This window comes from Rhopalosiphum padi, chromosome 2 (assembly GCF_020882245.1).
Source record: "Rhopalosiphum padi isolate XX-2018 chromosome 2, ASM2088224v1, whole genome shotgun sequence".
Taxonomy (NCBI): Eukaryota; Metazoa; Arthropoda; class Insecta; order Hemiptera; family Aphididae; genus Rhopalosiphum; species Rhopalosiphum padi.
The window spans coordinates 21,406,949-21,419,529 of NC_083598.1; the positions used below are offsets into that span (position 1 = coordinate 21,406,949).

The 12,581-nt window shown below is 27.6% G+C and overlaps 1 protein-coding gene across 2 annotated transcripts; it reads left to right on the forward strand.

Moving 5' to 3' along the window:
• Nucleotides 1–6,223: 6,223 nt before the first annotated feature.
• On the forward strand, nucleotides 6,224–12,063 carry LOC132923253 (blood vessel epicardial substance-like). Of its 2 annotated transcripts, XM_060987114.1 has the most exons (8): nucleotides 6,226–6,918; nucleotides 6,979–7,361; nucleotides 7,727–7,884; nucleotides 8,510–8,612; nucleotides 8,678–8,818; nucleotides 8,916–9,081; nucleotides 10,384–10,497; nucleotides 11,171–12,063. In XM_060987114.1, the coding sequence occupies exons 1-7, from the start codon at nucleotides 6,879–6,881 to the stop codon at nucleotides 10,485–10,487; spliced, it is 1,095 nt and encodes a 364-aa protein (XP_060843097.1). In that variant the 5' UTR covers nucleotides 6,226–6,878; the 3' UTR covers nucleotides 10,488–10,497; nucleotides 11,171–12,063. The 2 variants fall into 2 exon arrangements, with proteins under 2 accessions (XP_060843098.1, XP_060843097.1); XM_060987115.1 differs by lacking the exon at nucleotides 10,384–10,497 and having other exon boundaries at nucleotides 6,224–6,918.
• The last annotated feature ends 518 nt before the right edge of the window (nucleotides 12,064–12,581 follow it).

Consider the following 12,581-nt stretch of genomic DNA (forward strand, 5'->3'; position numbering starts at 1 on the left):
ACTCAAAAAATCAATCATCAAAAAAATTTAAAAAAAAAAGGGTTTTTCCAAATTTTTTTCGTATAAATCTTCTCCTGGCAATTATAAACAATTAAAAAAAATTTTGAGCCAAATCGGCCCAGCCGTTCTCAATTGATGAATTTTTATACATTTTTGGCTCCATTTATATATAGAGAGAGAAGATAGAGATAATTTATCTGTTGTTACCTCAATAACGCTGTCTTTTGGTTTTTAGAGTACCTAACAAAAGTATTGTTTGGCCCTTTTGAATAATACCAGGAAGGCTGCAATACTCGTGATCGACAAGTCAACATAAATTCCAACTTGGGCACCATTGCTGCACAAATAGTGTTATAGATTCTAGGGTCCTTGCCCCTTGTTCCTTGGCTGTGAAATATAACAGTATAACGTATAACACCATGCTAAATAGACTTATAGACTACAACTAATAATAGGTAACTTCAGTGGCGTCATTTCAATTTTTTTAATACGCATGGCGTATAGAGCAGGCCACTTAAGTACAAGCCACTAACAATTATTCAGGCCAATTAATTTATAAAGTGGGCCAAATTACTACAATATTAGATATTTAATATTTTAAATAAGCAAATGTATACCCTGCGTGGTCCAAATGACGCCACTTGGTAACTATAATAGAATAATATTTAGACGCATCACTCTAAACTCTGATAATTCTATTGTTGAACGACCATCAGCGTTCCTACATCATGCATTATGCTGTAATGCTTACGCCTTAGGTACACAGTTACACCACAGAATAAATAAAATTAAATCTATTCTGTGCTTACACGTCAAATTACTATAGTTGATACTTGATAGTTGATATCTGATACGTTACCTACCTATCTTGTTCTTAAAATATACCATGCATTTCATGTTATTTATAAATTACGTTCAAGAATCAAGACATTCAAGACCGTATGTATTATAATAAGATATTATTATTAATTAAAATAATCCCTTTTTCATCATTTTTCAATGATTAATAATACCTAATACCTACAACATATAATATGATTATTTTTACGTTAATGAATTAGTAAATTACACATCTTAATTTTAACATTTGTCTTGCTCATTAGTCATTAATATATATTTGAATCAGTATAGTTTAGTGCTGAAGTAGCTACCCAGTGGTGGTTTTTAGGGGTGAGAAGGAGTGCTATACCACCCTTGGATTTTTGTGTCAACTGTTATGGTCTGTATATCATATTATTTTAATAATAAATGTTCTAACTTTTTTTATATCAGCATGAAACATTGAATTGATAAAAAATAAATATTAATTTTATTATTTAAAACTAATTTTCTTTACTTTAAATAATTTAATTTTTAAAAATGTTTGCTTAATTATTATTATGTGTACTATTTTTAATGAAATTAAATTACTTTTATAAGCTTATTAGTTGACTTATTGTTTGCATAAACCTGTTTATCTAAATAGTCTACAATGTGCTTTTTACAACTACATAGGCATTATTTACATGTAATTTTTTTTAATTGAAATTACACTAAATGCTTAAATTGTTTTAAATGTATTACTTCAGTAGTTCAGTTATGTATTAAGTTTTTTTAGATTATAGTCAAATCTACGGACTTTTTAGTAGGTATATTATATAACAATATGTACACACTACACGGTTAAAGGTAAGTATAATTCAGAGGCTGGTACTTTATAATGATACCAATAAAATTAAACTATTTGAATTATGAAATAAAAATGAAAACTATATGTCATTTATTATAGGACCATGTACAAATTTTATTCTTTATTAGATATATGTAATTTTGGTGGAAGAGGGGGTAAAAATTGAAAATAGCCCCCTCGTATGTAGTTCCTTACTATATATATCAATTAAGTAATTTAAACAAAAATTTCCAAATAGGGTTAAATTAAAATCTAAGTAGCAAATAACAATAGCAAATAAGTTCTTCAAATAATTATGTGCATAAAACATAAGTCATAACAATACAATTTTAATACAATCTAATAATATGATGGTATATGGTATAGGTATTAGGTATATAAAATAAGGAAAATTGTCTAGAAGCTTTATTTTCATTTAAATATTAAAAAAATATAAAATATATATCACCATATCGGTATAATACATTTATTGCAAAAAATTATGAACTGTTAATTCAAAAAAATAGTATTCAACCTAAAAGTCCAACAAAAAATACTAATAAAATATATCAAAAATAGAACTTAAATATATATTTATTTATTTTATTACGTAACACGCAGCCACGCAGGTATTAGATTCTGAATGAAAAGATAGATGTATACCTAGTGATTTTACAAAGAGTATTAAATTTTTTACAATATTCGTCAAATTCAGTCATACATAGCTGTTATAATATCTTCAATTTTTATATAGCTAAGGAATAGTTTAATATAAAATACAATATTTCTCTTAGATAGTTCATACTGAAAATAAAAATCTAAAAATATATATAAACATAATTTATTTTTTATAGATATTTGAAGGTTAAATATATTTAACTACTAATAACGATATGTCCATTATTTCTTTTATAATTTGAAAATATCCATTTTACTATACCTACGCAATGAAATTTTCAAAATATGTAGATTAATTTTTAGATATTATCTACTAATATTATTATTAACCTATTAATACTGCTGTTGTCTGTTTTTTACGGTAAAGTGATATTGACACAATAATATAGTAAGTATAGAATTATCTTTATTATTATTATTTTAATTAAATATGAATAATATAATAAATATACAATATTTCCGAGAAAAACTAATTCAACTGCGTATTACACATTTACACTATTACTGATAGACAATAGTAAAATAAATTACTTTTATATAAATAGGTATCATAAAGATAAAATGTACTTAGTAAATAGTAATATATATAGACTTAGTAAGCTTACAAACCCAGGGTCGACGAGCGGACGAGAACATTCACGGGTCTTGTCCCCTGGGGCTAATCGATTCCGGCCTCCGGGATCCTTTACTCACACTTATTTGGATATGTCTTTAAGTTTGATGATATCTATGTCTGTAACAAAAATATTCTAAATATTTGTGGTACTTCAAGGTTATCTTGACTACCTCAAGTACACAACCGTACTATCTCGATTACTGAAATATTTATTTAAAAAAGTAGGTATATAGGTATTCGTCATTCGTATTATATTATTAAAATTTGATTAAAATTAAGCTATTAATTTAAATTTAATTGTTGTTCATTTGCCATTTCGTGAGACTATCCAATTATAAACCGCACGTGGTCGTAAACAAAATTCGCAAATTCGCAAACCAATCACTATTACGTATTATGTATATTTACCTTTTTTGTTATTATATTATTATCAATCTTATAGTGAACTATAATGGCATAACAAGTGGATATTAAATTGCATAGCTAAATATAGTAAATATATTTAGCCATTGTAAATTGTACAAAACAAAATTAAATTTATGATACAGTACAGATTTAAAGGCGGAAATGTAAAATTAAAATAGATCCAGGATTTATTTAGTATATTTACTATCAGGTTTCCTATACGAGGTGGTCGAAATAGGTAACCAAGATGATTTTAGAATGTAGTTTTGGAAATATATGTGTAGTCGAGATAACCCGGAAATACCGTACCTATTTGATTTAATTAATATATATATTTTTTATTTATAGATAAAAAAATTAAATAAAGTATCAATTTTTGAACAAAGATTTTTTTTTTTAGAAAAAACTGATGATTCCGCCCAAGTTGGTAGTTTTAGCTAGTTCTTGTTCCACCACTACCACTTCTAAGTTCTAAGCTTGTTAATCTGTCTTGACGCATGTAAAACGTATAGTTGATTCATTTAAGTACCTATTGAGAAAGAGAGTTTTGTACTTGCTACTGCAGTAGCAGGTAAATATCCAGAGCACGACAGTTAGATTAGGAAATACATGTCCAGGATTAAAGTTTTATGTCATTCAGAAGATCCCAAAATAAGAGTATCTTTTCGCAAAAATTGACTGAATATATCAATTTTATACTTTGAAGTTCATCTGTAAACTCACATTTTAAGTCCTTTGGGTATCATTTTACTAGCGCAGTAGGTAATTTATTCTTGAATTTGGTCTATATATTAGTATTTCTTTACTTGAAAAATGGGACAAAAAATATACTTTCACACAGATACTGGATAGTGGATAACTCTATGTTCCTTGTTCCCCACAGAGATTTAAAGAGTGACAAATACAAGCTGAGTAAATAATTTTACTTTTGGCTTCATGTATAATGGCCTGACTTCTTTATACTTACCTTTCGTGTTACTTCATTTATCATACTCTTGGTCTATACAGTCTTCTAATGCTATTTTAAATTCACTCAATTTGTCCATAATGAGGTCTGCTATAGCTTTTCCGCTTTAATTACCACATTTTACAAACCATAGTAGTCGTTCTTCCAATAAGTATGATTGATTTTCTATCTGTTCTATTAAATTAACAATATAATAATATTACAGTCTGTTCTTAATAAGTAGAATCGTCAACAATTACAGAGTAGTACATTGCTATATTATTTTAAAAGCGCAAGGTTAATTAATCAATTTTGAATGTTCTGAGGGTGGGACCACTGGGACCGATAATACACTTGCTTTCTTTCTCCCCTGTCTTATAAGCGGTAAACTTTATTTAAATTTATATAAGTTATTTCGGTAATCGGGGACCTTATCAAACAGTTTTTCCGAAGTTTCGCTGTTGGAAACGGAAACCCTTCAGAAAGTGACAGCATATAACGGTGTGGACTTTGGAAATGTGCTTAATAATTTACAAGTTATGCAGTAATAAAATGTCTGCTTCACTTTGCTTCAAACTAGCCAATCTCTCATAGTCATTTCAATTTTGCAAGTGTCTTTTACAATACTAATATTGGCACACTAAAACCTCCAGAATCCTAGGAAAGCTATTTGGAATTAGAATTCGAGTACATTTCAAGTCATGATTTGTGACAAAGTTTATATAGGATTATAGGAATATAGAATCACCGATATCAAAATATTTCTATAGTAGTTATAGCTGGAAGGCGGAAACAGGTTTTTTAGTAAAATTATCAGTTTTAGTTATTACTTTCTTATTAATATAAATAACCTAACTTAAATTAGCATGTAATATCGCATTATTCCCATTACATCCAAATGTACATGGTAGTGATGGTACTGAAACCGGAGTGCTGAATTTATTAGGTGTTTAGTCCTAAAATATTTTTAACCGGAAGAATAAAAATTATCGATTAGGTTTTGATTCAAACAATGTGTACTTAGATAGGTAATAGGTATGTGTGTATAATAAAATTCATAATACTATATAATATATATAACATTAAACATACCTAAAAGTTTTATTAAACTGTTCCTGTGAGTAATGTTTTTAAATTATAACAAAATAATTACATCATTATTTATTATTTAAATATATAATTTCATTCAAACTTTAACTTATAATATCTATAAAAGATTTTTTTTTTTATATTTAACGGTTTCAGACTTCAGTATGAACTATTTATGAGAAATCTTGTAATAAATTTTCAAGAATTTTGACCCAGCAAATAACTTTTTATCGTCAATAATAAAAAAAAACCTAAAAACACCTGTCATACCTGTAAATATGTTAGCTAGAGTATTAAAAATTATTATATTAGTATTATTATTATATTTATGACCATTTTTTGTGAAAAAGACTAAACATCTTATTGAAGTGAATATTAATTATGGCTATTGCTGAGGCCCACAGTAGTACAGTACCCAGTCCAACCTGAGTACTTAGGTACGTCGTATCATCGTAATTATTATTTATTACCAATTTATAAAATCATAACAATTAACGATAATATGTCTTTTGCCCTATGTGGCTATAACACAACCAAGTACTAACACTATCGTTGCCCGCGTTGTATTATCACTTCCTCCCTCCAACCACTGCGACTGCTACGTAATCGTAATGCCACCCTTCGTATTATATCGTACTTAAAATATAAAACACTCGAGCTGTTGTCTGATGTCTATTGTCATTAATGTCATTGTTTTTTTCCTCATTCATCAAACATTCAAACCACCCGTTTGATCACAGCAGCCGTTGCCTAAACTACCCCCTATAGCAACTTTATCGGCTACCGCAAAGAAATAATAATAATTATACTATATTATTATAGTACGCGCACCAGTCGCCGCGGTGCCCGGCGTGATTGTCGGTCTCGTACTCTCCACTCTCGTATTCTCTTTGCTTTCCCATTCCACTCAGGACCCCAGCAGCAGCTGCTGCGCGATCGCATAACAATATCTCTATAATCGTTATTATTATTATTATTATTACTATTATTAATTACATAATAAATGTCGAGAACGTCGTCCGCCGACGTTAATCCTCGTTGCTAGGTATAGTCCGTCATCTGCCGGGAAAACCGCCGCAACCGACCAAAGAAAAATACCTCTGACTAATCGCACATCGGCTATCGGCAGTTGCCCGCGTGCACCACGACGATGTACGGTGGTGCGGATAGACGGCGACGGCGACGACGACGACATGTATTCGATTGCGATAACGAATAACGATTAACGACGCTTTTAAGCGAGTGCCTTTGAATCTATGAGGGGTACAGTTCGTATCCGGCGGTCGTAATTACGACGCTTGTTATCGATTTTCGGCCAGTCGCTCGTGATCTCGCACGTCGCACGATCATTGTCGATATTTATCGCGTTGCAGGATGATCGAATTCGGCGTAGTACAGTTTATTCTAGGGTCCCAACGTCGGAGATAAAAACAATAATAACGACGACGACGACGGTACTTACTCCTACGTTCAACAGTAGCGAAAAAAAAACGACAATGGATTTGAACGAAGTCAACGTGACTGCTCAAACCAAAGGTAGGACCTTACCCTGATTTGCAAATTACTGTTTTACAGACAACGGTGACCGTGTTTCAGGTAACTACAGTTGTTACGACGGCGGAGGCTGTGCAAACGACACAGCCATGGCGCCGTACAGCGCCGTGCTGGACTCCATCACCGTGGCCATGCTCAGCCAATTGTGTTTACCCTCGGTGTTCAATCATCCTTATTTTCATTTTTCACATGCCATCATGTTTATTTGCTACATGCTGCCATTTGGATCTCCTTGTCAGTTGATTCTCCTCATACGCATTGGTTTAGCTGGTGCCACTACCATTATGGCGCTGTGGGCTAGGAACGTCCAGTGTTGGGTGGACAGTCTTTTGTGGAATGCTGCTTCAGCTGTTGTCAATGTCGTACACATTTTAGTGTTATTCTATCAACTCAGGCCGATCAAATTTAATGATGAATTAGAACTAGTAAATACATTGAATTTCATTTCTTCTTTAAAGAGTATCAGGGCACTTTTTGTTTTTCCTCTATCACCAACTCGCAACATAGCAAATTATGGTTGTTAGGTTTAGTAACGAGGACATTATCGAGGTTAAAAATATCTACATTAATTCAAAAATTAAAATATTGTAAAAAAGCCAATATAAGAACACAAAATGTTCTTAACTTTATTTTATAGGTGAATTTACTTTCATACTAAAGCTATCAATACAAGGTTGGTTCTGCTGAACAAAAATTATCTATGTTGTGCGTGGGTCAGGTAGAGAAAATAAATAGTGTGCTAGCTAACATCTTCTTTAATTACTTGTTATTTTATTGTAAATGTTTGTAGGTGTACGAAACGCTTTTCTACCCTTTAAAAGTTAGCCGTAAACAATTTAGGAAAATTATTTCCTGTATGAAAATGATTCGACCCCTAAAAACTCTTGAAATATTTGCTGAAGAAAAAGTAACGAGGGTTGACAGTTTATCATTGGTACTTTCAGGAAAGTAAGTAAAACTTAAGTCTTATAAATAAATATTTATTGGTTGAAACTTAACATTAAGTTGTAGGACTTATACCTAGCCTATGCTTGTAATGATTATCATTTTTTATAAAAATATATTTTTTTTTATATGTTAACAATATAATAAATTACTTTCTAAAATCGTAAGTTTGTGGAAGATAAGCGATTCTCATAACAGTATTTTTTTTACATATTTATTTATATTGATACATTAAATTTATTAATAAATTAATAATAATCTATAAGTTTGAAATTAAAAACAAGTAGGTAGTTAATTAAATATATGAAATATTACTTTTTAACCTTAAATATCAATATAAAATTTAAGTTAATTAAATTAAATAAATTTGACTACATAATATATTCTTATATAATATTTTAAGGTATAAATAATTACATTAAAAATTATAATTTGAGAAACATAAACATGAGTACTTAATTTTAGAAATAAAATATATTATTGGTTATTCTGAAAACCGAACTCTCTTAAAAATAAATATCTAAATGTTATGTATAATAATTTATATTATATGTATGATCTAAAATCTCTTAAGATACCCTAATAATTAATATTTGTATATCATTAATTGTTATCTTTTATGTTAAAGATTAGTAATATCACAGAATGGTAATGCTCTGCATATTGTCTTCCCATATCAGTTTTTAGATTCTCCAGAGTGGTTTGGTGTATCTACTGATGAATTTTTTCAAGTAATAAATTATATTATTATAAAATGTAGTAATTATAAAATAATCATAATTATAAATAATTTTAGGTATCAGTTACAGCTGTAGAAGATTCCAGGGTATTATTATGGCATAGAGACAAATTAAGATTGTCAATAATTACAGATAAATTTTTGTACACTATTTTTGATCACATTCTTGGTCGAGATGTTGTAAAAAAACTTATGCAGGTACTTTAATATTAACATCTTAATGTTTGTCATTTTATTTAAGTGCATTAAATAAGACTAACCTAAAATTTTTGTAATTGGGTTCTTACTTTTTTAGGTAAGTGAAACTATGTCTAATGGCCATTTACCAAATCAGTGGTATGACGGAGAAGAAACCGAAATGGCAAATAATGTAAATGATGAGAAACAAACAGTTCTTTATTTAAAGCGTAATGGTGATGGACAAGCAGGCATTGAAACTATATTGAAACGAGAGTTACAAGGTATGTATTCATAAGCTAAACTAAATAAATTGATTTGTAATTAGATAATAATTATTACTTATATAATATATACGTATAATGTATCTACTCATTATTTTTACTAAAAGTTAGTTTCAATGTTACATAAGCTGAAATTTATCTTTGTGATATATTAAAATAAAATAATATTCATTCAGTATTCAAACTCATGCAGAGAATAATCTATCAATATAAATTAACATTTTTTATCGACCTATCTTCATATAGTAAAAATTTAAAACTTAATAAAGTTTTTCACAAATTAATTTTTTTTTATGATACATTGAAAAAAGTCCAACTTTAAATATGTTTTATTATTTTCACTTATTGGTCCACCTATTAAAGTATGAGATAAATAATATTGTACAGTACAAAATATAAATAATTTATCAGAAATACTAATGTAAATGAATTAGCTAATTATGAATTATATTTTTGAATATACATTCAACATATTGATCATTTAATAATTGAACAAGTAAATTGTGTGAAACTAAATTAATATCATTTTGTTGCTTTTAAATCTAAGTATTAAATGCAATCATCAAAAGGTAAGCTGCATTTGTGTTATGTGCTTTTTGTTTAAATGATTTCTTGTTTTCTATCATACATGATTATAAGTTATAACAACTGCAAATTACCAATAGCATTCAAGCTGAACTAAATTTATTATTATCTTCTTCAAAGTTAAGTAATCTATAAAATTACATTTTTGAAATTGTCTAAGAAAAAATAATTACAAAGAGAATTAAGAAGTATAAACATAATATTAATTAAAAAATGTGTAAAGGTTTTGGGTATTAATAATTATAATAAACTTACAATAGTTATATTAAAAATCCAGTTTATATAATTTAGTTTTTCATTTGTGTGAGTAAATTAGAAATGCATAAACATTAGTATAATGCTATACAATTTAGGTGTCCACGTTTATTATATTATCCAATTTAAATCTAATGTTATTTTTTGCTTAATACATTTAGTGAATATTATTTTTTTCATCTATTAAAAAATTATGTTTACTGTAATTTGAGTATTGTCATAGATTTTTATCAAAATAGAATCTATAATATATATATATTTTTTCTTAACTTAAATTATTGTTGGTAATTTATGATTATTTTTATATGCTGGTAAATTGTTAAAAGTGTATTATTATATAATTGCTTTGCTCTGTAAAATATATTTTTGGAATTTTAGCTTTTTCTTTAAGCATGTATATTCACTTTAATAGTAAAATTGTATGGAATTAGTTTTTGCATGATTTACTTGTGTTATTATTAGAGAATGAAAACGCATGCCTGGAACACTGTCCATTGATTAATGACCAGTCTTCGTGGTACTCACAACAGACTCTACGTAACGTGTTGAGAACTCTGCACAGATAAAAACATTTAAGTAAGTGTAGTATGAATTTTATAGAATGTGTTAACTAAACTAAAATAACTATGTTGTTTTAGGTTATTCTAAAGTATCCAATACAAAGTTTTATAGTTGAGTGTAAATTTATATGTGTGTGTAAATATATATACTTTGGTAGACTGGATAGATATTTTTATTAATTGAACATCAAAATGTTTTGCTTAAAATATTAAAAATATGTTTGTATAAATATTATATCAATGTAAATACTTGCTTTCTATAAGCAATGATTGTAGTAAGAGTAGTCTAATTAATTAATTTAATATATTTAATTGATATTTCATACTAGTAACTCAAGATTTAAAAGTAAAAATATCACATATGTACATAGTATATACACTTTACTTAAATATAAATAAAATATAATTCATTTAATATAGAATATTGCTGTTGTAGTGTTACACCCAATATTTTATGAATAGTGTAATTACTTTAATTGGATCGCTATTGCCTAACACCATAATGTAATCAGTCTGCCCCTAAATAAGTATCAATATTATAACTTAAGATTTAAAGTTAATCAATATTTTATTTTTCTACAGACCAAGGTGTGATAATGAAATTCTTAAATTCAACACCCCAAATAAATATTGGCCAATCTTTCATTTGTTTTTTGTTTAATCAGTTAATCAATTAAATTTTGTTTCAGGCGACCCAAATGGCTGGAAATTGAGTAGGATTGAAGAAGTCGACCACGAGACTCCCGTGTAAAATAAAATACAAAATATATTTCCTTAAACAATTAATAATCTTGTGATCTTAGAATAAGTTTATATCTGTTTTCTTTTTTTAACTCTGACACTTTGGTGTCGTTTTTTTTAATTTACCTCTGTCAGATTTGATTTTTGGCACCTATCGAATTTAACAATCACTGTAGTAATATCAATTTATTTTATTAACTTTTCTTAATTTTAAGATTTTTAACAAAACAAAATTTATTGAAAATGTTTGATGAACTAAACAAATATTACTTGTAAGCTAGCTCCTTGTTTCTTTGAGTAATAACATACATTTTGTTTTATTTCAAAAGTACTGATATTCAAATGTTTTAATTAATAAATATATTACATGTTGTTTATTGTTGTTTGAATACTATAATGTATTAATTATTAATATGATAATGTATTACTAAAGTGATATTTATAAAAGTAACTAGTCCATTATTAATTATTATAAAATTTGTATGTAATTGTGTATAATATATAATATATAAATTTATATAGTGTCCCTTGGTCTTTGGATTGTTTTATACAATGTCAACTTATGAAAATCTAATTAAAACTTCTAAGTGATAGTATTTATATACTCCTGCTACTAAAAAATAACTTGAAGCGTCAAGACCTGGGACACTCTATGTTGTGTAATTTGTAAATAGGATGATCCAGTTAACATGATTTTGTGTTAAATGGATCATCTGGTATTACATATTTGATTGTATGAATATTGTTATAATTTATACTAATTAAAATCATATTGTAATTGTACAAAATCTTGATTTAAAAAAAAAGTGTGATGAATGAAATAAAAATATATATTCAAATATTTATTTTTTAATATTATTTGAAACTATGAACTAGATCAACTAGGATCTAAATGCTAAAAACAACAGGGCAATCAAAATTTAATGTACAGTTTAAGTTTTGAAGTTAAATCAATTCTAGAATGTCCATATTTTGATTGCATAGCCTAAGCTTAATTTATAACTAAGAATTATTTAATTAAAAATAAAAAACAATGTTTATTTGAAGACAAATGTATTAAACCAACTATAACTCAATTGGCTAATGAAACAGTTTAATTAAAACGATTATCCAGAGAAATTCACTTTTAAAATTAAAGAAAGCTAAGTAAAGATAATGTGTGTAATAAATTTGTAATTTACTACTTTCGAATTAAAGTGATAATCTATGACATAATATAATATGGTTAGTCCTTAGGGCTTAGACCTAAGCAAATATTATTAGGTGACTTAACTTAATAACTATTAAATTTGGGACTTTTGTTCAAGGATTCTCTTTTCCTTCTTTATCATTGAATTTAGATCTTTAATGAATACAAGT

Coding starts and splice junctions, on each gene's coding strand:
- LOC132923253 (XM_060987114.1), top strand. CDS start 6,879: ATGGATTTGAACGAAGTCAACGTGACTGCTCAAACCAAAG. Junction 6,919..6,978: donor CGTGACTGCTCAAACCAAAG/GTAGGACCTTAC, acceptor ACCGTGTTTCAG/GTAACTACAGTTGTTACGAC. Junction 8,613..8,677: donor CTACTGATGAATTTTTTCAA/GTAATAAATTAT, acceptor AAATAATTTTAG/GTATCAGTTACAGCTGTAGA.